Genomic DNA, 25,836 nt, shown 5'->3' on the forward strand with positions numbered 1-25,836 from the left:
GCCTTCTTCTCCTTCTGAGATCATTTGCAGAAATGTGTCCCCAGGAATAAAGGATCATTTAAGCCGCGCGTGCTGGTCTAATGCTTTTGATGATGGGCGATGGGGCTGGGGCGGGCAAGGCAAACATGAATGAACACTAACAGGACTGCATGTGGTCTTAAAATCCCCAAAAATGCCTACTTCTATGAAGCAAACACTCTCCCTGGCTTTTTCTGCATGCACTGTCTCCAAGATCACCTCATCCCATTGTCCTCTCATCTTTTATTTTTAACATACAATCTCGGGACTCATCAGTGCAGACTAGAACATTTTAAGGGCACTAAGAAGCTTATCAGTGAACAGGTGAAGATCAAATTCAGATTATTTTTGCTTGTTTGAATGCATCTCAGTTCCCCGTGTCCTCCAAAGTGAGCTCTTTGTACATTTCTTTGCTTTCCTGCAGTGAATGCTGGGACCCAAGTACTAGCAAATCGACGTCAATGTCATCTGAGTGCTTTGCCATCAGGTCGGGATCTTTGGTCCCTGCTAGGTTTATTCAACAGTGAAATGTTTTTCAAGCTGTGATAGCACACAAATAGTTATTTTCCCATTTTATCCACAGAATCATATTTATTGTCAATGCCTCCTTGCTTAACTGAAAGCAAGAAAAGTTGGGAAGGACTGTATTCTTGTTCTTAATTAATGTACTGTATAGTGATTTAGAATAGCTATTGGCTCTTCTACAATTTGAAAATAAACTCTTTCAAATTGTCCTCATGCTTACCACAACTGTCTCCCACTCAAAACAAACATTCTTTTAACATTTTTTTTTCTAAACGTCTTCTAACAAACCTGTTTTGCATACTAAGCTTAAAATGCCAGTGTTCTAAGTGCAGTCCCTGTGGATGCCAGTTTCTGTTGTGACAATGCTGTCAGTACAGTGCCTAATGAAGCACGCTGGGATTGCCCTCAGCGGAAGGGAAAGAGCAGATTGCAGAGCTCTGTGGTTCTTGATATTGCTCGGGGCAACGCAGAAGGTCATATACTGTGATCCAGTGCAAGACGATCTTGCAAGTCTGCGCTAAAAGCTTGCGAGAAATTTTTCAGCTGTTTTTTTTTATATAAATATCGAAAAAGTGAAGTTCAGCGCTGTTTACCAGAGTCACGTTCAGTGCTGGCTGAGCGGATAGTGTTGGCATAGCTGTTAATGGGCACTTTGTAGGTCAGGATCAGTGTGCACCCAGGGCTCCTAGACAAGGAGAGGAGGGCGTCTGCAGCTTCTGGTGCCACTGTGCCAAGGAAGCCCCTCTGTAGAGCCCACCAGCAGTCTAGAGGCCTGCTCTGTAATGGGCAGCGTCTCAGCAGCATGAACTTAATGGCACGTGTGAAAAGAGAGCCTGGCTAACAGAGGAAACTGGTCCGTGTCCAGACTTTTGTTTCCCTTTTCGGATTAAAATCGGAGAGTTTCGTCTTGAAGATATTGATTGTTTATTGCAAGATGAGATCATTGCTTGGGGTGGACAGAATGAGGCATTTCCAGGTGTTTAAAAACGGGAGGATGGTAAAGTTCCTTGATTGATTTCGGGGTGGGAATAGCGAGGTGGGAAAAGTCCGGGAAAATCAATCAGCTGTCCTCTTGTGTAGGTGAGCTTTGTTCATATAAAAAAACATTATTTGTTGGCGTTTCTGTAAACATGCAGTACACATGCACTTACCATGATAACCCATGGATCAGTTTTTGTATAACATTACAGAATGACTATACAGCTGGTCACTTAAGTGCCTAAATGTGTAAGTAATGCTTCTGGCACTGCTCTTTCTATAAATGGACTTCAGTGAAAAGGCACCTTTCCCTGTTGCACTGCGGGCCCTGATAAGCAATGTTGTATTTTTAGGAATAGAGAGCAAACACCCACAGAGTGGCTGACCTCTTCGCGAAACATCTGAAAGGAACTTTGGAATCGGTTTCTTCGGACTTCCTTGAATTGTGCTGTAGCAGTCAGCTGCTGCACTGGGTTAGCAGTGCATTGTTTTGGTGCATCATTGTTGTATCAGGGGACTGACTATGTTTAGTTATTTCGTACAGCACAATGCCATAGGGCATAGTCCTGGAGAGCCCCAGTCCAGCAGGGTTTGTAGGTCATCAAGAAATCAGAAGTTCTAATAATAGAAACAGTGGATTAATAAAGTGGAACAATATTATTGTGATCTATTAAACGGGATATGTTAAATTATGTCATTTAGACATTATTTAGGACTACAACTGAAGTACTCTCCCACCCACAATGCTGGGTCAATACCCCAGTATCGTGACAGGGATACTACACTGTAAAAAAGTGCCGTCCTTCAGATGAGAGTGAAGGTCTTACTCTCTGTGGTCATTAAAAATCAAAGGGCGTTTTTAGTTAGTTAGTTACACCCTCTTACATCTGATGCGAATAGTGAACCTTTAATTGACCGGAAACAGGTTGACAATAGAGTTTGGCTTTCTTGGCTTAAATCAGACTACTTAAATGTGATTTCAATCATTGAGCTTAAATACAACTGTATATAGAAAGAATATTATAAAATACACCTGTGGCCATTAGGTTAGTCATTTAAAGACTACCACACTCTTCCAAAGCTTTCCTTTTATGATTGATTAGAATCCATTTAGTCAGCACAGACGTGAAACTAAATGTCATTATTTGAAATTATTATTATCATATATTATATTACCACACATAACCTGTTGGCGTTTGATGTTCCAGTTAATCTTTGTTGACATTCCTGCAGTTTTCTTTACTGTATGTAGGGAAACGCCTCTTGTTTGCTCGACACGATACATACTGTACTCCCCCTCAGGAGGTGACGGATATGTCCTGGCATGTGTTCCCTGTTTGGTGTTTTCCCACTCGGATAAGAATGCAGAGAGAAGGGGGACGAGTCCCACGGGGTCTGTCCACACCCCTTTATGTGGTCACAATGAGCCTCCTCTTTATTCAGGTTAAGGGAAACAGAATATCCCACAGCGAGTGGTACTGGACTGAAAGAGAAACCTTTCACAGTAGTGGTTTGGTATGCTTCACAGTCCGGGGGTAATCCACTTACCCAACTTTATTATGTACTGTGTACACAAATATTAAATTAATTCAGAATTGTTTTTAAATGTAATTACTGTTGAGCAGACGAATGAAATTTAAACTTTTAAATTAATGCATGAAAACCTGAAATACTTTGTGTTCAAGCAGCCAGACGCCCTTCTGGTTTAGTTAACATGAAGTAAAATGAAACTACTGCCTCAAAGGGGAAAAATAATGTATTTGAGGAAACAAATTAACTGTTGAAGAGTATAGTTCTATATATTGAAGAATTCGCTCTTAGATTTTGAGCTGTGTGTTCCAGAAAGCATGTAGAATTCTTTAGATAATGCAGTAGTTTTCCTGGGCTCTCAAATATTCTTACATTTCTCAGAATATCTTGTCTATGCTGACGACTGACATGGTGGGTTGCGTGGAATTCTGTTTTTAATGCGTCACCTTTACGTGTCTATTAACACATGGGGAACAGTCCTGGTAGATGAACGTGTTTTTTCTTGTTACAAGAGACTTTTCAAAACCATTTTGTCTGGGCCCTGCTTTCACCTGAAACTCCAGAGGGCCAGGATTCCTGGCTGAATGATTCGTTCTTCAGAGATGGCATGTTGCCCAGGGTGGCAGCCCTCCCTTCATTTTAAGAAAGCACACAATTTCAGGAGCTCTTGTCTGCTGTTGTGGTCTTAAGGGCTCTGTGCCAACTTCAGGTTGACTGAGTGCGGCCTGGGACTTTGGCCAGCACTGTGACATCATATTGTAAATTTATAGCAGTGATGCTGCCTCAACTCCTTGAGTCAAATACATGTTTTATCAAAATTCTTGTTTTCTTGCTTTGTTCAATGTACTCTTGTTGATACCTATCAGTTAAAAATTAATATGTGTTACTTAATAATTTAACATTATGATGTATCCGAAAAAGAAAAGAAATAACATGTTAAATCAATGATCTAAACAATTCCCCAGACACGTATATTAATTGTATTTGTTCTGTCTTTACATTTGCATTGTCTACCTACAGTATCTGTGCAGCCAGTTTCTGGACTGCTTGACTCAGCAGCTGAACGGTCTGGCAGGATCTGTGCTGGGGCCCTGTGAATGACGCTGATCCTTTCTGTCCTTCTCTTTCAGTTGGCCAGCATCAGCAAAGCCATCAATACCAGCGAGACCCCGGTGAAGGAGAAACATGCACGCAGTATCCTCTGTTTCACTCCGCGTCACACAACCATTGGACAGACGCACGCAGCTCCTGCACGCTGCTAGACAATCAATGGGGACGTGCTCTGCTCATTCGGCCCCTCACACATTGTCACTGCAGGAGAATACACTGTGAATACTGAGCAATTCTGGCCCGTAGCCATTAAAATGAATATCATGTTAACTAGAGATAGGGGGAGCATAGAAAAATAACATGAAGTTATTTACAGTATGTGGTGTGCATTCGTAGAACATGCATCATTCCATGTACTGTGTGTTAGAAGTGCACTGTGTGCATTCCTTTTAGGATAAATTCTTACAGAATGCCTTCTGACACAATAATACGACACCACTGTGTTTTCCACATTCTCTTTCTTGGTAATATGGGATAGTTCGTTGTCTCTTTTGGAGAGGATGTCTATACAGGATAAAAATGCATGTTTCTTTTAATAGCTTAGTTTCTTGTTAACCCTGCAGCAAAGAGCACCTTGTAATCGCACGCTGTTTCCGACTGTTACAGCAGCCAGTAAGAACCTGAAGAATTGACTTTAACCCATTTAGTTTAATGAATACTCACAATCCTGATGCCTCAAATTAACGAGATACAGATCATCTATGCTTTTTTGGGGGGTTTTGGTTGTATTGAAAAGAGTTTTGTGGCGAATACATTCATTGTGTTTTAGGTGTAGTTTGACATCTATTTTCATGTGTCCTAGTCTGCTTTTTTTGGAGGGTGGTGGGGGGTGGATGCTGTTACTCCAGACTGAGAAACTGAAGGGAATGTGCAGAGGTCATGCTTTCATACAGCGTTGGTGCAGACGTTCTCCTGCTTGTTTTTTTCGAAGTCCTTCCTTGACACAAGTGCATGAATCATTCTTGGCACCCACCGTGAGAAAGGGGCATTTACCTTCTGGTCCTACGCCCTGGGCCTGCCCCTGCCCAGCAGCTCCATCCTGAGCTGGAAGTTCTGCCACGTCCTGCACAAAGTCCTGCGAGATGGGCACCTGAACGTGAGTGGGGCCGTCGCCTTCGTGCCATCTGCATGGTAGTGCCCATCAGGAGTTTCCAACCTCAGCCTCCGTGTTGTGCAGCTGCCTTCCGTCAGTGGCTGAAGATACCTCAGGATTGTAATTAATTGGTTAATTGAAGGGAAGGGTTACTTAGAATGACAACTGCCAGATCCTGCCACACTGTATTTGTTCAGTTGTTAAGGCTTCTGCATAACAGGCAGGACAGTGGCTCTTGAGTTGGTGGGGATTAACCACACCTGATTGAATTCAGTGACAGAAGTTTATAGTTTAAGTTTAAAATTATACACCCAGAATTATTTTCATTTGCAATACAGACGATAATACTGTAATGCCCTTGTTATGCCGAAGAATATTGTTTATTTAGTACTGTGCTCCGTTTTTCTTTCACTTGCTTAGCTTTTTTGGTTAATTCCTTGCATTTTGCACAGTTCTTTTAATCCTGAGAGATCCTAAAACAGATGTAGGAAATCGTAGCTTCACTGACACCTATAGGAAAGGACCACTTCCTGGGCCAGTAACACCACTTGCAGCAACAACTTGGTTGTTGGCCTTGCCGAGCTTCTGGGATGGGATGAAATTGGGCTCGAAGGTGATAGTGCAGCTGCCATGTAGGATGTCATCACCCTCATGTTCTGAGGCTGATTGCAGCGGGAATTTGCTTTTCAGAGCCTGCAGGACTGCATGAGACACCGGAGTACCATCACTGAGACGGGAGCTTTGTGGGTGAGTTTCCTGCTGACTGGCTGTCTCAGTGGCAGAACTGGGGTGGCAGGAGCTGAATGGAGAGGTGAATGGGAAGATGGTGCAGTAGATTTGTGTGTCCCGTTTGCATAACAAATAGCCTTGAAAGGGAAATTGTGTTACAGGTTTGTTGTGTCAAGCAAGATAAGAGATAACGATACCATTGCCAGTGAAAGTGTTTTTTTATACTTGATTTGCTTTCGGATGCAAATCAAAAGAAAAAAGTTATAACCGCATTTTAACTGCATTCATGTTGCATAAAAAAGAAAAATGGATGCAGAGATGGGAACATAAAAAATGAGTTAGGAAGCATAGTCAGAACATACTGTACAAACTCCACAAACAGCACACCAGGCCAGAATTGAACCCATTGTGAAGAAACAATATTACATTTTATGCTACCATGCCCCCCCACACACACTAGTAGACCTTGGTGATTAAAAATTTTAAAGCAAGTAAAAATAAAATTGGTATGAGTTTGGCTGCTTCAGCAAGTAATTCAGGCATGACATGCTACTTGCTTGAGGTACAGTACGTGCGATAAGTTAATCATTACTGTCAAGCCAAGGTAAAAAGGCCTGATGATTATATTCCTGTGGAGAGAAATTTCCTCTCCCACTCATTCCATGCATGTTGTGTCTTGGGACATTTTTAATGCGTGCTAATAATATATCGCTAGTCATAAACATAAATGCAGTCAGTGCTGTAATGTATTTTTTCTGTAAAACCCAGAAGTGGTTTGATTAGTAGTTAATCAAGCATTAGGACTAAAGTGAAGAAGACTATTCCCTCACATTATTTCTCGCTTTCTTCCAAGGGGAACTTGCATGATCGATATGGACAACTTGTCGCACTTTATTCCAAGCTTCTGTGTACGAAGATGGATTTCCATACAAAGGTAGGTTTGTCTAGCTCAGAGTGAAGTATCATGTTTCTGCTTGCATGTACTTTGAATGTGTTTTTTTTTCCTGTGTAGTTTGTGTTCAGAATATTGACTGTGGTACAATCCTGCAAAATCTGCAAAAATTACACACTGGACCTCATGGCCTGGTATTGAGGCACTCTTAGAGCAGGACTTGACCCAAGCATTCATTATTACCCAGCTCTGGAGATACTAGACTAGTTCTATCTGTTGTAGATTTGATTTGTATTGCATTATTGTGTTTAAATCTGGAAAGACAGCTTTATGAAAGGATGTCACAGTTTTGTTAGATAATGCTGTTTTAATTTAGAATCAGGTCTCTGTTGCATAAAATTTAGAGATTCTCATTTGAATTGCTAATCTTCAAAGACTTGTTCAGCTTTAAGCATATGTGACAGTGACATTCTTTAGCAGTAAGTGCACCTAGGTCTGAGAACAGTTGTACAATTTATCTATCTTCCAGACATTCATTCTTTTCTTCTTTTTCTACATTTTCTAGCAGATTTGTTATCTGCTTTTGTTTTACTGGATTCCCCTTTTCCACCCCAAATGGATAACAAGCAAACAGAAGAAAGGTTACAAATGAGGGGAAGGCATACAGTCCTTCTAGGCCGTTCGATAGATACTGGTTAATTAATTCAAGGGTTAATTCATTCATTGAGTCAATTGACTCGTCCAGCTGTTTCTTCACGGAAGTTAAAAAAAAGTATCAGCTTTAGCCACAAGGCTGGGTAGCTTGTTCCACACTCCCACAACACTCTGGGTAAAGAAGTGCCCCCTTTTCTCTCTTCCTTTTCTCTCTTTTAAAAGCACTTCCGCATTGTTTCCACTTGTGTCCTCTCGTTTATGTTTCACTGTTCATTTTGAACAAGTCCTCCAGGTTGACCTTGTCAATCTCTTTGAGAATTTCGAATACTTGTGTCAAGTCCCCTCAAAGTCTTGTGTGTTTGAGACATCCATTCTTACTGTACATTACGGCATCTGCAAACTTTGCCCTTCTGATATAATTGAATAGGTAGAGTTCTGTGCTGGGAACCACCTCCTGACACTGTCCAGCTCTGCCAAGCCCAGATGAGCTGCAGGCTGTGTAAGAGAAACAAAGCCCAAAGCTTGGATCTGCATCTTGCGCATCAAACGTTTGGATGGAATGCAAACAAATAAAGGCATCTCCCTTAACCTGGGTTTAGCTCATAAAACCTTATACTTAGCATATCATTTTAAAACAAACTGCTTTGGGAAGCTAAAGAAGTTTTTTTTTTTAAGTCAACAATATAGGGATGTTTTATTTGTTTGCTGACTAGGGCGATATTTCATTTCTTCTCTTCACAGCATTCAGAAATTCAACCCAATCTGGAGGCGTCGGACGAGTTGCTGGAAAGGACCGCGGGCACTGATGTCAACAATGTGTGAGTGGAAGATGGGTGCGCTCGCCGGGGGGGGGGGAGGGACAGGGGGCACGGCCAGTGTTGTGGGTTGCGTTGTGATTTCAGGGCATGGGGGCTCCCCAGCACCTTGCAGAGTGCCCTCTCTCTGGTTTGACCCTCAAAGTAGCAGTAGCTCCTGCAGCAGAACGCCCATTGAGTTTATTTTTATCTGCGGCCTCGTGGCCAGCAGGACAAGGGGCAGTGTACGGCCCTGCGGGTCTTCGGGGAGTGGGAGGAAATCGGGGTTCCCAGGGCACGATGGAGGAGACAGACACCACATGCACAAGGCACCCTCATCTTCAATTGGATATCATACCACTGTATTGCCAGAGCTCCTTGGCAATGAGCCCTGTGTGGTGATGTAACCCCCTTAAATTTCCAGAAAGGCCTGGTTCTCCCCTGACGTGCTGGTCGGCGGGTTTTTTTATCTCATACCGGACAGAGTTCACCGCTGTTGCAGGGTTAACCAGACCGTTTTTTCTCTTTAACCTCTCTCTCATACAAATAAAACACAAACTCCCACACGATGACAACCCTCTACACACATACTGTACGATACCACTGTGGTTCTGCTACTGATCTTTATTTTCATTTTTTTAAACATTTTTTTGAACTCTTGAGGCTACAAGCTCTGAGTGTCTGGGTGACACCAGTTTAAAACCCCAGTTCGACCCTCCAAAAACTGTTTTTCAAATCGGCATTTATTTGTGCAACAAAATTGGCTTCTACCTAGGAGACAAGCAGACACCTGTGAAAGTCCTTTCCCTGCTCTGTCCTGTTGCACAGGATTGATTGATTGATGTAGAATATGTGCAGCACAGCGGCAATTACTGCTATTTTCAGCGTCTCGTTTGCATAACAAGTACTTTGAAATGCTCCGCTGCTTATTGTACTCTGCTAGTTATTGTACACAACGTATGGCACGGAGAGATAGAAAAATGATCAACTACGAGAGTGACAAAGCCGTGAAGCTTGCACATCATGCAGAGACCTCAGGCTGTGGTCTTGGCTGGAAAGTTTTTTTTTTCATTTATTTTGAGAAAAAAACTGGGGGTGAAATTTTTTCTCTTTACTGTGGCTTGAAGAACAAATTAACTACCAGTAAAACTGTTGTTTTTTTGGAGACGGGAACTGCCGAAATACTTGGAGGTTTGGGAATCTAGTCAGAAGATGCACATTCAGGGTACCCTTTGATTCTCATTTCGCAAGAGGAAAGAAAAAAACCGGTTTGAGTGCGGATTCTGAACTGATTCCTGTTCCCTCTCCCCTAGTTTCCAGCTGACTGTGGAGGTGTTTGACTACCTTGACTGTGAGCTGAAGCTGGCCGAGACAGGTGAGGAGGCATCTCACGTGTGCTCCTGAGGCATTGAATAAGGAGCCCAATAAGCAGACATGGGTGTAGAAAACATGTTAGCAGCATTTGTATAAAACACTGTGGCATGTTATGTTATGTCTATGTTTTGTTTCTATTTTTGGCCAAGCCGTAGGGCTTTGTTTCAGATCCAAGGAACAATTGTATACACTAAATTGTATGTTTAATACACCAGCCCTTTAATTTTTATTAGTTGGGCCAAATAACTGATTAATACAATAATATACTAATAAGTCATATAAATGTGATAAAAGGCTAAATTCTTGGAAATGAGTTATTTCATGACAGTTTGTCCCATGACTTTAATGAGTGAGGCTTTCAGTTGATAGACACACAGAGCTCCTCATAAGCGCGGGTGGTTTTGTTTTAGAACAGTATCGTCAGGTTACACTGCCCTGCAGGGCTGGGCATGAGGGTGGATCAAATGTCATTCGTTTTTAAATAAACACATCTGAAGCACTGGCTGGGGTGGTGTACAGCACACAACAGATCTGTGTGAAAAGACCCACCGACACATGTCCTCTTGTCTATTTTAAACACCTCGTTCCTCATCGATATAAATAGTTGAAAGTGCAAAGCATTGCTCTTTTCTCTTGCATTCTCCTTGCGATATCTTGGAATTGCCAGCGATTTGCGATGTTATTATAGCAGCCTTTTGACATGACCAGTGGCAGGAGAGGTAGAGCTCAGGGCTGTGGTCACAGCCCACAGGTGCTGACTTGTTTTGAAGTCTCTGGGCGCACAGTGCAGCTCTTGTCACAGTGACACGCTGGCCTGACCAGGCTCCTGGGCCCTGTCGCAGTGCTGTGACCAGAGCTTTACTGCTCAGTTCAGTTTTTGTGCTTTAGGAAAGAGAGTATTATTCAGCTGGAATTTCGAGCCTATGTTGCTTCTTTCTAAATTTAAGGTTTTTTTTACCTTCAGTTTTGAAAAATAAAGGTCAGCTGTTTTTCAGACAGTGATGTGGAGATAGAACATAAAAAGAAGCAGTCTGACAGTGTGAATGTTGCATACTTGGACTGGATTTTAGGCCTTGAAATTCAAAGGGCAAAATTATTGTTACGGATAAATGAAAAAACAAGACAAACAAGTCTAGTATATTTATAGTATCTGACTCAATTTCAGTCACCTTATGATTAGAAACTATCCTATGAATTATTTATGTTACTGGAATTCTCAATTGATATAATTAATTATAAAGAGGCTTAGTAATTCACAGGTGATTTTATGAGCAGAGAAGGATTCACTTTAATACTCAACATTTCAAGTACGAGTTCTTTCTGCAATGTGCCATTGGGCATTTAAAGCACATTATACTGACAGTGCTCCATGGGCATTCACTGATCTCTGCTCATTTACTACTTTTGGCAGGTTTGGTCAGACCTCAGGAATGTGAGTGGGTTTGCTGTCAGGTTTCTGCCAGGGGATTTGTTTGCTGACACTGGGTCACGTGATCCATTTTTTTTTCAGTTTTCAAAACCTTGTTGTTTTCAGTGTCTTTGCTCTTATAGAAAATGTACAAAACAACATCTTAGTGAACAAATATTTGGAAAACAGTATTGAATCCAATAGCATTTAATGGGACTTATTTTTTAATTAGTGCATTCAGAAAAAAAAGCTGTCAACAGAGCGATAAACCTAACTCAAAGGTTAATATGTAGGTGGACAGAAGCCAGGCATTCCAGCCTGCTAATTTTGGGTTTGCGCAACTTATGTAATTGGTATACTCCTCAGACAGGTTATGTGTCTAGTCAAAATGGAGGTCAGAGCTCACTTTTTAGGTTGACCAGTTGACTTAAAATGTACGTGTCTCTGTCCTGTTTCTTGGTCAGTTCCGTGGTGGTGTTTTCTTCCTTGACCTAACATGGCGTCTTGTGTCTGTGTGCTTCTGTCTCCCGCCTCCTTCCAGTTTTCAGGCAGCTCAACACATCCATAGCAATTTCCACAACTACATCAGGCCAGTGCCGTTTGTCCCCCCTGATCCAGGTCATCCAGGACTGCAGCCACCTGTACCACTTCAGTGTCAAACTGCTCTTCAAGCTCCATGCCTGTAAGTTCTGGACCCAGACGGTACTCCCCATCTCAGACCACACACCACACGTTTGTCTCGTGTTTGCATCAGCTTCCCTTCGAGCGCACCCTGCAAAGCCCAGCCTTCTCGCAAAGAGGTTTTTTTAATTACCGTTTGAATTTCTTTTGCAGATCATTGGACAAGAACAACTTGTGTTCTAAAGCAACTTACTGTCTAAAACTTTGTATCCAGTAAATCAGGCGTTGCGTTTTTTGCACAGAAGAGTTGTGCTTTATATATTTTTAGAGGGCATTCTGTTTTTGTTTTTTGAAAGGCAAGAAGAAAGATTTTATAAACACTGCTATAATTGCATGACATCTAGTTGCGTGGAAGGCCAAATGGAAGTAGCAGTATTTACAACGATTATGATTGATGGCTATGATAGCTATTAATCATTCTTAATTAAAAATAGCATAGTCTGTTATGAAGAGTATAGAGATCCTTTTATTCCTGATTTTTCCGATGCCCCTTATAGGTTTGCCTGCAGACACCCTTCAAGGCCACAGAGACCGCTTTCATGACCAGTTCCACAGGTGACTACACTTCGCTCCATTAATGTTTTAGCAAGATCTATAATTAGACACAGAAGGCATGGTACCTGTCATGACAGCATTCCTGCTTCACCTAAATAGATGCAAATTCCCTTTCCCAGCTCTATCAGCTTTGAAAATCATTTTAACTAAGGAAGTGAAAATCCTTACCCCCCCCAATGTAGAAGGACAGCATTGAGTTGCAGTAAAACGTTTTCATCTAATAGTCATGCCAATCGCTTTCATTTTATATAAATAGAATTCCTTCTTCAAATGGGTCACTGTGTTGAAACTTAGCCAACTACAGTTGGAGCATGAATTTTACATAACATGCTACTATTTGCACTGAACACTTTGGGCAAGCATGCAGGGGAGGGGCAGAGAAATGAGTGTCTGTAGGGATGAGCTTCAGAACCAGAATATTAGGTCCGAAACTCAAAAGCGAAGGCCGTGTTGAGTCAGATTTACTCAATCCTGCCTGTTTTTGTGTTTTAGCCTGAAGAACTTCTTCAATCGAGCCAGGGACATGCTTTACTTCAAGAGACTCATCCAGATCCCCAAGCTGCCTGATGTAAGAGGAGGGGGTTCAGCTAGTGGCACGCTGAGGGAGAGGAGGGTGGGGCGGACAGGGCACAGGACAAGGAAGCACAGAGCGCAGTCTCCAGAACAGCGTCCCTAATTAAACATTTTACACGGATCGAGTAGCATTGCGTGAATTTCTGTGAGCTCCTAGTATTCCTTCCTCCGAATAATCGAAAATAATCATTGTGACTTTAGTGTTCTGCATTTACACCTCACAGGAGCTTTTGAAATTGCTGAGGTGTGTCATTTTCAGCGAGGGCATACGCCCTGATGAGTTTCTCATCAGCCTCCTGCCTGTGTTTCTCTTTTTCCCTTCCCCTGCCCCTCCGCTCTCTCCCTGTCTCGCCCTAACCTCGGTTTTTCCGGGCGCAGCACCCGCCCAACTTCCTGCGGGCCTCCGCCCTGGCAGAGCACGTGAAGCCGGTGGTGGTCATCCCGGAGGAGGACCCTGAGGACGAAGACCCCGAGCCGCTGATCGAGATGGCCGAGCCGGTCCAGCCCGCCCAGCAGACGCCACTGGCGCAGGCTCAGCCTCGGGTACGGAGCCCCCCGAGTCATCCCTTGTACAAACAACCCTTTACACAAACAACTAGCACTGTAACTGTAATGGATTTTTAAAAATTAACCAGCTGGGAGAAATTGTTCAAAAATGCATCGGTTCCACCTGGCTGACGCGACGACAGCCAAAGTGTGCCAGTCCGCTCCCCACACACCAGCTCTCAGTGGGGAGGAGAGCAGAGTGATGAAGCCAGTTCAGGGATGGGGATTATTAGGAGGCCATGGTTGATAAAGGCCAGGTGGTACTTTTTTATAGTACTGTAGGTGAGTGCTCCATACAGGTTCCACTAAAACCTCTTCCAGCAGCAACCTTATCTTTCCCAGGAGGTCTCCCATCCAGGTATGGGCTAGACTTACACCTGCTGAGATGGGTTGTTGGTTGTGAGCTGCAGGGTAATATAGCTGCTGGCTCTATTATTAAGAGGGAAAGTAATACTAATCATTTCCTCTTAAAAGCAATTTGAAATTGCATCACAGCAAAGTGATTAAGTTTCCTCTTGGACCCCTAATTAAACTAAGGCCTGCTGGAGTGTCTTTATCACAAAATCTGGGACTTAAGAAAAACGAACAAGGGCAGGGTGTGTCTTTTTCTGTTGTACCCATATTAAGTATCATTGATCTCACATTTGTCTTAATTTGGCTTAATTTTTTTCAGCTGCTTGATATATTTGATCAAACATTTGGCCCTCCTAATGGTGGATTTGATGACAGGTGAGGATCTTTACTTTCCCTTTATTTAGCTGCCACTTGATAAAATGTATCGTTAAGCAATGAATATATTAAAATGCAACGATAACAGAACTGCTGTGGTATCTGGCAAACTTGGAAAAATGTGGTTAGATCTCCCCCTAGTGCTTGTTTGGCGAAGAAAGCTCTTTGTGTTAGGTGAACTGATCTTTTGTCTCTGAACACCCGTATTCAACCTTTGAATTAAGTCTAGTCCTGGGAAAATGAGCATTTATTTAGAAAAAGAAGACCAGTATTCCTTACTACAAAGCGATATGGAACTTACAGTAACTACAGAGGGACGACATACAAACTAAATGAAGAATAATGAATGTTTTGTGTTGGTTGGTGCACAGGGACGTCCAGATAGACAACCTCAAGCGAGAGATCGAGCTGTTGAGAGCCGAACTGGAGAAGATCAAAGCTGAGGTGAAGTGAGAGATGTTTAACTAGGGATCAGGGAATTTGATACCTGTAGAAGTAACTCTGTTACTATGTTTATTATGCAGGGTCTTGCATTAATTGAGCTACTCTTTCTACTGATGCCAAGCATGGATTCTTTGGTGCTTGCATGGTGTTGGTTCTATCCAGGTGTCCATGAGCTGGACTACACAATCTAGAACATTTGCAGTTCTTAGGGCCTTATTCAGACAATTTGAATGTAGTTACAGAGAGCTTGATGCCCTGTTTATTTTTTATTTTGATTGTGATTTCCTTTATTGTGGAATCCACAGACCAGAAATGTTCTCTACTAGTTTGAGGATGTGTCTTTAGAATATGGAGATTGATTCCCATTCACCTTTGGACATCTTATGTTGTAAGATGGCAGATGTAGCACTGGGACCAGTTCTTTTAAGTAGGATGGATATTCCCCTAATGGCCTGTACGGTGTTGCATAGCTCGCACTCTAGGTTTGTGGATCTCCAGAAAGTACAGTAGACCTCTCAAAGGCATTGTTTTGTGCATGATAGCATTTAAAGTCTTCTGTCATGTTATACATTGTGTTTTTTTTTACTTGATTGTACATTTACTTGATGAAGTGTGCCTTGGTTTATTACTCTTAAACCAAATCAGTGCCAGAGGATATCAAGAACTTGTGCCATTTCTCACAGGCCTTGAATTATAACCTACCCCTTGGGTACATTTTGTAACACTATATTATTGTATACAAATCCCAATTTCATTGATGGCTCATTTGCAGATGAGATCCAATTTAAAATTAGTTAAGCCTTCCTTTTACTACTAGGTTCCCAATTCAAGTCAGTTGAAGGACTCTGTTCCTCTCTGACATCCACAGGGAATCACAACAGTGAGATTGGGAATCGTGGGTTGGGAATGAGGTTCAGAGGTCCTTGCTAACTTTGGGGATCTCGGAGTGAAAGAATGTGCAGTGGACTAATTGGTTCCCGTCTTCCTCAGGCCCAGCGGTACATTACCCAGCTGAAGTCCCAGATCAACAGCCTGGAGGCAGAGCTGGAGGAGCAGCGGGTGCAGAAACAGCGCGCCCTGGTGGAGAACGAGCAGCTGCGCATGGAGCTGGAGAGCCTGAGGAGGCAGAAGGCGGAGAGCGAGACTGTGCAAGTCAGCTACGTGGAGGCCGAGAGTGAGCACCTCAGCGCACACCACACAGGCCCCATTCATAGCAACATTTGCACACATCACGCACATCGGCAATCTGTGCGGTCCAAAATGGGGGAAAAATTGACAGATGTTTCCAGTGACTCCCAGTCACACGCGTGCAAATTGTTTCAAAACATGCGCATGCCATGATGTGTCAGGTCGAATAATGTTTTTGTGGTGCTTTTTTATCCCTTGTAGCTCGAGGTGGTGTACAAAAATGGCAATAGGAAGAAAATAAATAATTTTAAAAAGCAGGCAAGAATAAAATAGAAATGCTAAAACATGAAAGGAAGCAGTCAAGTTTTAAAAACTTTTACAGCCTCCTGAGTTTAGAAGTATATACAAACAAGTGTCCACTCTTGCAAAAGCACACAGAATGCTTTCATTACTCTTCATAATACCTGCTGGTGGCCATGCTGCCTGTCTTTCTCATGCACATATTTATAGATTAATTATGGAAGAAAGGCACAGAGCACAAAGACTGACCAGCACCTCAAATTTTCCTTGTCTCCTTCCTGTCCTTGCAGAACGAGCGCAGGCTACAGAGCTGCGCTACACCAAGCTGAAGGAGAAGCATGCCGAGCTGGTGTCCAGCCACGCTGAGCTCCTCAGGAAGGTAACGTGAGCGCAGCACAATCCTGCAGCTGTGTGACTTGGGGACATATGCTTCTTTATCCAGTGCATCTCCTTCATTTTAATATCCCAGAAAGAAATCACAATGATTGGGACGAGTCAGCCTTGTCAAATTAAATAGTCATGTCTCTTTTAATTTCTGTGTTCATATAGTATGGATGTCCGTAATGTTCTGAGAAATGGATAGGTTATAAAATGGGCCAATCGATGTGAAACTTGACTGATCAGCAGGAATCGTAAGATTTTTGCTTCAGTCATTTTAGAGCAGTGGAAGGACTCGGGAGACAATAAAGTTATGAAACAGAGACATAAAAGTCTGAGCTGTTCTTCACGGAAGCGGTATTTTGGTGTTTTTTCAGTAATGGAAATAGTAGAGCAGACAGGGGATAGTAAGTGTGTTGGTTAGTGCCCCATCTGTCACCCATTGAGGTGTGTAATGTCTCTGGCGTGCAGAGTGCAGACACAGTGAAGATGCTGTCGGCCACACAGCAGACCCAGGAGGAGGTGGCCAGGACCAAGCAGCAGCTGACCTTTGAGATGGAGCGCATCAAGCAGGAGGCTGAGATGAAGGTACTGCCACTTGAGGCCATTCGCAGGCCGCCAGAAACAAGGAAAATACTGTTGACTGTTAAACCTTTGCTGACTGGCTTGACGCCTTTATCCAAAGCAATGTACATTTATACCGGCGAGGGCAAAGCATCTTGTTCAGGGGCTCAAGTGACATTAAGTAGCGTCTCACTTGGGATTTGAACCCACAGCCTTCCAGTTATGAGTACAGAACTCATTGCCGACCGCTGCCCCACACTCCCGCCCCTGTCTGACCTGAGCTCAGCTTCTGTCCTCGCGCCGAAGCCGGCTCGTGAACGGACTGGAAATTCATCAGTTCGGTTTTCGCCCCCTGCAGCTGGAGGAGCAGAAGTTCGACATGGAGAAGCTGAAGCGAGAGCTGGGGGAGAGGAAGACGGAGCTGCTGCGCGTTCAGAACACCCTGCTGAGTAACGAGAAGGTACGGCTTCCTGTCGAGCTCTTCTGAGGCTTGGGCAAAGACGAACGTAGAGAAGAAAGTGTTGAAGTGTGCGACTTGATCTAATCTTCTGCTGCACTCTAGAGGAAAGGTTTAATTCATTTGGGCTTGGGGTGTCACAGACAGAATTTGAAGGAATGTGAATTTATTAGAAATAAAGCACATTATTAAACAGTTCATTAGTAATCTAAGGTAGTACCACCTTTCAAGTAATTTGAATATAACTATATTGTTACAGCTCTTAGTTTTCATGATAAAGAGTGTAAACAAGCAAGTTGTAGCAGGTTTTAGCTGTTTTCTAAAATATAAAAACTCATATTTTAGACTCACTGTCATGTATTTGGCAAAAAAACCAATTTACAGGGCTCCTCAACTTGCAGTCCCTCTGAACCACTCCATTGCTTTACACTTTAATATTAACAGCGCCTTTATTGTCACATTAATCCTTCTTATAAGCAATAAAATAAGAAGCCGACTGTTGCGAAATTCTATACTGGACTGCATCAGAGCAGTTGAAAGATGAGTTACTCTGATGTGTGTTTTGGTATTGTAAAGCTAGAGTGTTTGGTAATTGGTATGTTTGGTATTTTGTATGGTAAAGCAAGGCTGTCATTAAACTCATTGGCCTGATCTCCTCAAAACCCTTATTCGTCTTGTCCTTACTGGACTTGAAGAGGTGCGTGTATTAATTGCATTGTTTAAAGTTTGCAGTTAGAGCTTTATACATCTGCATCACAACAACCACGTTATGCAAGATTGATAGATATTACTTGACCTTCCTATCGGTTTCTAGACAGATCCTAGGAACGCCACCTCCTTGAACGAGTGATTAAATGAATCCTCAGCACACTGAGCAATGAAGCCGAGATGAGTTCTCCTGCCCTGCCCTGCGCTCCTGTCTGATAGTGACCAGGTGGCCGGGTGCTTCGCCAGTCACAAAGCTGCTGTGTGTTTGGCAGGCGGGGGAGAAGCTGAGCGGCACGCTGGCGGGGCTGCAGGCGGAGAAGGAGGTGCTGGCGCGGAGAGTGAGCGAGCGCGAGGCCGAGCTGGCCACCCTGAGGACCTCCCTGCAGACGCAGGAGGCCAGTCTCCAGCAGCAGCGCGAGAAGACCTCCAGGGAGATGGGCGAGCTGCAGGGCAAACTGCGGGAGAAGGTGGGCACCACACGCCGCCACTGTACCGGTACCACCCCGTATCCCCTAGAAAGAGCATGAGTGCCACCCATAGGTTTCAAACAATACTTCAAGGTGAGGAGCGATTTAGGGAATTTCACTGCTTTTTCTCAATCTGATGGGGCTGGGCTCTGTTTTTCCCCTCTCCCCAGTGTCTGGTTCCCAGCAGTGGACTGGACGCACTGGGTTTCTGGATGTAGCCTGGTGCTTTCTACCTTTTTAATCTGATCCATTTTCCGAGCGGTGAAATGCGCTCGGTGGGCGTGGGTCGAAAACCCGCGCGGGGCAGGAAGCAGACGGGCTGAGCGCTCACGGTTCTGTGTGTCTGTGTGCACGCCTGTTCCAGCTGAGCAGAGAGGAGCAGCTGAAGCAGCAGATGCTGGAGGAGCAGTTCAGTCTGCTGCAGGGTGCAGTGGCTGAGGCTGAAAACATCATCCAGGATGCTGTGGCCAAGCTGGACGACCCCCTGCACGTCCGCTGCACCAGTTCCCCAGGTAACCACACAGCTGCCCTGGCACTCACTGGGCTCCGGTACCAGTGAGCTCTATCAGCATAACGTGCTCCATCAGCACAGAGCAGAGGCAGTTGCTGGGAAGTCAGTTAGATACTTTATTGATCCTGTGAGGGAAATTGCAGTGCAACAGCAGCTTAGCACAGTCAACACAGCACGGTGTAATAAAATAATACAATAATACAACAACGTTCAGATCATGGAGGCACCCACTTGCATCTCCTCCAGCTTCCTTCGTGGCAGTAGGGGCTGGATAGTATTGAAGGCACTGGAGAAGACGAAAAACGTCATGCTCACAGTGTTGTCAGCCTTGCCCATATCAGTGTCACTGACAATAGCCCAAGTATTGTAATAATCTCCCTCTGTTTAGACATACTGTAACTGCACATCCCCTCGATGGTTCTCTGCATGCGTCTGTCTCTCTCTGCTCTGCAGATTACCTCATCAGCCGGGCAGAGGCTACGCTGGGCGCCATTGACAATATGAAGCAGGGCCACGCGGACTACTTGAAGAATATGGCAGGTAAGGCTCCTGAACAGGTGCACTCCCCCCCCGCACACCTGACACAGCTCTAAAGCTGGATTAAGTTCAATTATATGGGTGGTGAGGCAGGAGCTGTCATAATGAATGAATGAAAACAATATACACATGATTGGCAGTTGGAGAAAAAGGTGCATGCTCTCACCTGCCCTAATGGCTTGACATAATATAGTAAGATAATACAGGCAGAAATATCCAACTTGCTTTGCGTTACTGTATGAAAATCCTGTCATTCACATTGATCATCTAGATGTGTACTGCCTTTTCTTTCCAGTTCCGTTTTGAAAAACCTACTTCTTTTCCTAATATCATATTTCCTGAAACAATGGCATCCCAAAAACTGCCATAACGGTGTTCTGTCCAGTAATGGCAATATTTCCAAGCACAGGTACCGATATTGATAAAAGGAGCAGTGTGTTTTCCAACACTAGATGGCGCTATCAGTTTCCTGCAGTTGCTGTGTAAAGAGCGTGATGGTGACCGCCGGCTGTGCTTTCTGTCCTCAGACGGGGGCAGCCTGCTCCGTGCCCTCGCCCAGTTCTCCCACCTGACGGCCGACACCATAGTGAACGCCAGCGCCACCTCTCACATGGCCCCCACGGACCACGCGGACAGTGAGTCCGAGCCGCCGAGCCGCCGCAGGCGCTGTGTGACGGAGCAGGGGACAGCCGCGGAATGACTCCCGCGGGCCGTGCTCATTGGAGTCGATTCGTTTCTTGCATTTGAATAGTGCTGTTGATCCCTTGGGATCCGGAAGGGCCTGAGATACGGGAGTGAACCCACTTAGTTCACCACTTCGTGTAGGGGCACAAGGGGGCGACATACGCAGAATATCAGTTAGGGAAGTTATTCCTGCGCCGGTTTAGGGAGGTTAGACTGTACGGACTGTAGAGGGCGGACACTAGCCGGGGCTCTGAGTTTAACCCCTCAGCGTGCTCCTGTCTTGTTTTGCCCTGCAGGACTGACCGATAGCTGCCGTGGCTGTGGCACTCAGAGCCTGCAGTACCTCGGGGAGCTCAAGTCGAAGCAGTCCCTGCTGCGGGCCGACCCCTCGGCCATCAGGGCCATCATCCAGCAGATCCTGCGCCTGGGTCAGGTGAGCGCACCGGGGCTTCCAGCGGCTGTGGTTTACTGACCCCACGAACACATCGGGGTGCAGCAAAGACAGATGTCTTTGAAGAAGTATTGTAGTGGTACTGTTAAAAAAAAGCGGTGCTATTCAATGCGCAATTCAAAATGAGCATTTCCTGCAGCCTTTTACAGGGTTTCAGTAAGAAACGCTATGCAATTGCAATGCTAAAAATATACTATGATTGTTTATTGAAGCTGTTACTGCTACCGTTGAGGTCGAAGAAGCGGTATGTTCTCCAACAATAGAAGGTGCTATCAGTTTCCTGCAGTGCATTCAAAACAGTGCGTTACATTTTGGGATTTTAGGTTGGATTGTCACAAGGGAGAAAATGTTCCTTTTACAATCAGCTTCCTGAAAGTTGAGTTAAACACTGCAGGCCAGTCAGCTGCAGATCTGACGAGCTGTTTGCTCAGACAGAATGTAGAGGTTCTCCAGTCCAGCGAGGCTGTACTTCCAGTTGTGACCAGAGGGGGCTCCAGTGAGGTTCCATGGGCTCGGGGCTGTGTTTCAGGAGCTGAGGCCGAAGGGCATGGACATCAAGCAGGAGGAGCTGGGAGACCTGGTGGACAAGGAGATGGCAGCCACTTCCACTGCAATCGAGGAGGCCGTGAGGAGGATTGATGTAAGCGCCTCTCACAGTGCTGCACTGTTCGTTCCCCCCCTCTACTCCCCTGTCAGTCACTGGCGGGTTGGTGTCTACTCCTTTTTGCCCTTGGTGTTGTGTCCTACGCAAATGACCATTGTCACATCTTATTGAAACCAGGAGGCACACTTGAAGCCAATACCCTGGTTACTTTCAAGATGTGACTAAAGAGATCCCAAGATCAGTTATCTACCAGGCAGGCAAGCTGTGTGAACTGAATGGCCTTTTCTTTTGTAGAACAGTTTTTATTTTAATCTGAAATGGTTCAAAGGCTTTTGGTTATGTTAGTGTCTGTACTTTCAGATGACTGAGTAAATTGCAGCAGCATACAGTAAACGTCAAAGGCTAGGAGAACACTGCACATTTGTAACTGAGTCATTATCCCTTTAAAATGACAGCTTATACTGTATTCTAGGATATATTTTGATATCCCTAGAAATGTTTTTAATCCTCCACTGATGTTAATGTTATAAACTAAGCTATACATTATACAGTATAACATTAAACTATAATAGTGTAAGTGTTTTTGTTGTATAAACAGGAAATGATGAACCAGGCAAGGAAAGACACCACTGGGGTCAAGCTAGAGGTCAATGAGCGGTCAGTACAGTGTCCAACTCTCTTTTTTTGCTACACAAAAAATCACAGATTATACACAGATGTAGCACTGATTGTAGTTTCTGTATTTTTCCCTAAAGTGTTTGAAGGAATGTTTATTAAAACGTTGCTTTGTTTTAAACAGAAAGAAATTACAGTCAGTTCTGAATGATTATCCATGTAATCTGTGGCATTATCACCTACTAATCTTAGGTCAGATATGGTCTCTAAAATAGTCCGCACTGTCCTTCCTCATCCTTCTGCCTAATGTTTGCTGATGTATGAAATGGAACCAGGAGTTTACAATATTGGGTACAGTTTACTTGATAACACCACAATCAGCAATATCATTCTTTTTTCTAGAGACAGAATTTACAATGAAAAACAGTCTTGACACAATTTTATATATTACAGTTTATTTCTGTTCCTAAGTTTTATAATGTATTTCATATCCTTACAGAATCCTCAACTCTTGTACAGATCTGATGAAGGTGAGTTTGGCAATTTCTTTTTATATCAGTCTCCCAATAAGTATCGTTGTGCCACTGATGCCATGTCTGTCACATGCAGCAGGTACATATTAATCTTGCAGGCATGCTATGGAGTGCACTACCCAAAGAAGGAAAACTATACCACTTTGGCTTGACTCAGTATTTGTGCTGGTGACTGAAAGATGGTTCCTTAAAATTCCAGTTGCTTTTCATTTTGTCTTGCCTGTAATTATTACATTAGTTTTACTTTTCGACTGTAATCTAAAACACTGCAGTGCCTACAGAGTTTAGCAGTCTTAAATTAAATTATCCCTGAAAGCCTGTCTGCTTATGACTTTTGAGCGTTATGAACTTTAGAGGAAAAGGGTCTGAACAGGTTTCTGCTTCCTGTTCAAGAGGTCGTGCATAGTCCCTAATCCCTAATCTCTGTTGCAGGCTCTGGGACATCCAGGGTGCAATTGTAAAACATATATTGAGGTCTTTCTTTTTGCCTTCAGGCCATTCATATGCTGGTCATCGCTTCCACAGATCTGCAGAAAGAGATAGTGGAAAGTGGCAGGGTGAGTCTTTAAACTGAAGCACTCCTGTATTATGATCAATGGAAGAAATACATTTGACGTGGCCTTGTAAAATACAGTATATGGGAGGTGACCAGTATTGGATGTACTTAAGAGATGTGGAGGTCTGGGACAGACAGCGTCCAGGTTTGTTGAAGCTGGTATCCTGGTTTATTTTGTGAAATGGTTGGGTGAGATCGGATTGATTAGCTGGTAGCAACCAAACAAGACCGGCTCCAGCCAATCAGAGACACGTCAGATCATCTTTCTTGATGTTCTGATGTACTGTACAAGATAACTTTGAAAAGGTGCTGCAATGAAATTTAAACTGCTGAAACACTGAACACCGGGCCAGTGATCTGTCCATTTTGGAGTTCTGTCAAATTGAATTCTTCTACTCTTTGCACGCATGAGATGTCTCAGATGTCATCAGTATGGGATTGGAAGTTAAGCTCTTAGTTCATTTGCCTAGGTGCCAAAGAGCAGGACCAGTTGCGGCTTCAGCTCCACCGGCTTTTTCATACAAAAGAGAAACACAAATGTGAAAATTTAATTATTTGCTTTTTTACTCTGCTGTTCCTGTGATGTTTTGGTCATTCAGGGGGCAGCATCAGTAAGGGAATTCTACGCAAAAAATTCCCGCTGGACTGAAGGCCTGATTTCAGCTTCCAAAGCAGTGGGCTGGGGAGCCACTCAGATGGTGTAAGTACACTGCTGGTTCCATCTCTGGGACGGCAAACCACAGTACATACTGTAGCTGGCAAGCCATACATTTAGCCTGACCGCCAGCCACTGAATAAGTCTTCTTGCGTGCTGTGAAGACAGATCTTAAAACATTGCCACTTGACAATTTACAGTAAGGATGAGGGCCGTGCATTTAAAAATGTTATTAATCCAGAGAGTTTGTGTACGTATTTTTGTGAAAGACTCACTGTGTAACCTATGTGTGCCTGGTGTGTCTTTTTTTTAATTGAAAATTTTAGCAAGACTTAAGAAACATAAAGAACAACACAGAATACATAGCAACACATAAAAAACAAAAACAAAAAACAGCCGTCAGACAAAGAAAAACGGCTCAATCTTGCTAAGGCATTTTTACAGTTTTCTTGTTGAAATACGACAAGAGTCTAAATCTATAATAAAAGTAATTTCACAATGTTGGGATGTGTAAAACAATCAGGGATATGTGAAAATTTCAGTCTTTTTCAAAACATTCAAACAAATAAAAGTGTGATTGTGGGAGGGAAGTCTTGTTACTGGTTGAATGATGCAGATTGTTTGTCAATATACAAATCTTTCAAAGGAATCGGTCCTTTTTCTTCAATTCTGTAAGCACTTGATCATTTTGTGAAGGAGTAAAAAACAGTTTCTTGTGGCAGGACTCCCGCCTCGCAGATTATGACATTGAAACGCAGCGATGATATTTTTAACTTCATTATTAAGAGAGAGGGAGAGATGTTGGCTGCCTTGCTAATAAGTTCTGATTCACACAGGCGCCATTGTTGCGTGCTGCCTGTTTGGCTGTATCGAACATGGTTAATCTCCCTACAGTATATTCGTCTCATGAATGTGGCCTTAACAGAAATTTTCTTTCACTTGTCTTTGTCTTACAAATCCTGCCTAAGAAGCTTGTGGCAAAGCTTGCATTATATAACTGTAACAGTAACAGATGCCCATTGCAGTGCTCTGTTATTAGCCTCGCGTGTGTCAATGCAGTGACAGCGCTGTCTGGCTGTGTTGCAGGGAGTCTGCTGACAAGGTGGTGCTGCACACGGGGAAGTACGAGGAGCTGATCGTGTGCTCGCACGAGATCGCCGCCAGCACGGCCCAGCTGGTGGCCGCCTCCAAGGTGAGGCCTCTCTGCACAAGACCGGCTCTGAAGCGCTGTCAGATGTAATGGAAGATTAACAAAATCGATCCTCCCAACATTTAATACTTTCTGAAACGACACAAACAGCTTTCAGGTGTAGCGGCAGCTGAAACCGCACCGATACTGTCCTCTTTCGGCAAAGATGAGTCATTTCCTACATCGAGGGTGAAATAAACTACTACACTTTCATTCCTACACTTAAAATAATAATATATTTTATAACTAACAAACTTTAAAAGTCTATATTAGCAGAGCAGCAACAGAAAGAGCCACTGGAGGGAATGTTTGACTGACAGTTGAATGTGCCAGTTGCAAAAAATTATGTTGAGTTGCACATTTAGGGGGCCCCCTGGTGGCCTGGAGGCTCCAGGCAGTTTCCTGGTTCGCCCGATCCAAGGCCCACACACACACACACACCAGGGCCAGTTTTCCCAGAATCTTTGGACTGTGGGAGGAAGCCCATGCAAACCTAGGGAGAACACACAAGGATCCCGCAGATGGCACCCCAGGCCCAGAGCCGGCCCCAGGGCCCCAGCGTGTAAAGCACCCGTGAGTCTCGTGTGGCCTGAGCAGCTCTTTCATTCCCCTTGACGCAGGTGAAGGCCGACCGCAGCAGCAGGAGGCTGTCCACCCTGCAGCAGGCCTCCCGCTATGTCAACGAGACGGCAGCCAACCTCGTCGCCTCCACCAAGACCGGGCAGGAGCAGATAGAAGACAAAGGTGAGGGGTTCGGCCCACTCGGCCGCGAAGTCCTTGGGTTTTGGACGCTGTATAAGCCCGTGCTTGTTTTTGTGTGTGTGTGGTTTTGTCCTTGCGGGGTGGTGAAACACAGCATTACAGCG

At 44.0% G+C, this 25,836-nt stretch overlaps 1 protein-coding gene across 2 annotated transcripts in view; it reads left to right on the plus strand.

Annotated features, from left to right (window-relative positions):
• LOC102684818 (huntingtin-interacting protein 1-related protein) overlaps positions 1-25,836 on the plus strand; it is a 44,056-nt gene that overhangs the window by 12,911 nt on the left and 5,309 nt on the right. For both annotated transcript variants that reach the window (XM_015366409.2, XM_015366410.2), the window contains exons 2-29: positions 4,182-4,245; positions 5,115-5,257; positions 5,945-6,001; positions 6,837-6,917; positions 8,271-8,347; positions 9,637-9,698; positions 11,647-11,787; positions 12,284-12,341; positions 12,834-12,909; positions 13,293-13,457; positions 14,134-14,189; positions 14,561-14,633; positions 15,624-15,807; positions 16,352-16,440; positions 16,911-17,027; positions 17,362-17,463; positions 18,441-18,635; positions 19,000-19,147; positions 19,600-19,686; positions 20,211-20,318; positions 20,664-20,800; positions 21,348-21,458; positions 22,021-22,079; positions 22,537-22,567; positions 23,065-23,127; positions 23,726-23,826; positions 24,868-24,973; positions 25,591-25,714. In XM_015366409.2, coding sequence (XP_015221895.2) covers positions 4,182-4,245; positions 5,115-5,257; positions 5,945-6,001; positions 6,837-6,917; positions 8,271-8,347; positions 9,637-9,698; positions 11,647-11,787; positions 12,284-12,341; positions 12,834-12,909; positions 13,293-13,457; positions 14,134-14,189; positions 14,561-14,633; positions 15,624-15,807; positions 16,352-16,440; positions 16,911-17,027; positions 17,362-17,463; positions 18,441-18,635; positions 19,000-19,147; positions 19,600-19,686; positions 20,211-20,318; positions 20,664-20,800; positions 21,348-21,458; positions 22,021-22,079; positions 22,537-22,567; positions 23,065-23,127; positions 23,726-23,826; positions 24,868-24,973; positions 25,591-25,714 — 2,815 coding nt within the window. The remainder of the gene's footprint in view (positions 1-4,181; positions 4,246-5,114; positions 5,258-5,944; positions 6,002-6,836; positions 6,918-8,270; positions 8,348-9,636; positions 9,699-11,646; positions 11,788-12,283; positions 12,342-12,833; positions 12,910-13,292; positions 13,458-14,133; positions 14,190-14,560; positions 14,634-15,623; positions 15,808-16,351; positions 16,441-16,910; positions 17,028-17,361; positions 17,464-18,440; positions 18,636-18,999; positions 19,148-19,599; positions 19,687-20,210; positions 20,319-20,663; positions 20,801-21,347; positions 21,459-22,020; positions 22,080-22,536; positions 22,568-23,064; positions 23,128-23,725; positions 23,827-24,867; positions 24,974-25,590; positions 25,715-25,836) is intronic.

This window comes from Lepisosteus oculatus, chromosome 22 (assembly GCF_040954835.1).
Source record: "Lepisosteus oculatus isolate fLepOcu1 chromosome 22, fLepOcu1.hap2, whole genome shotgun sequence".
Taxonomy (NCBI): Eukaryota; Metazoa; Chordata; class Actinopteri; order Semionotiformes; family Lepisosteidae; genus Lepisosteus; species Lepisosteus oculatus.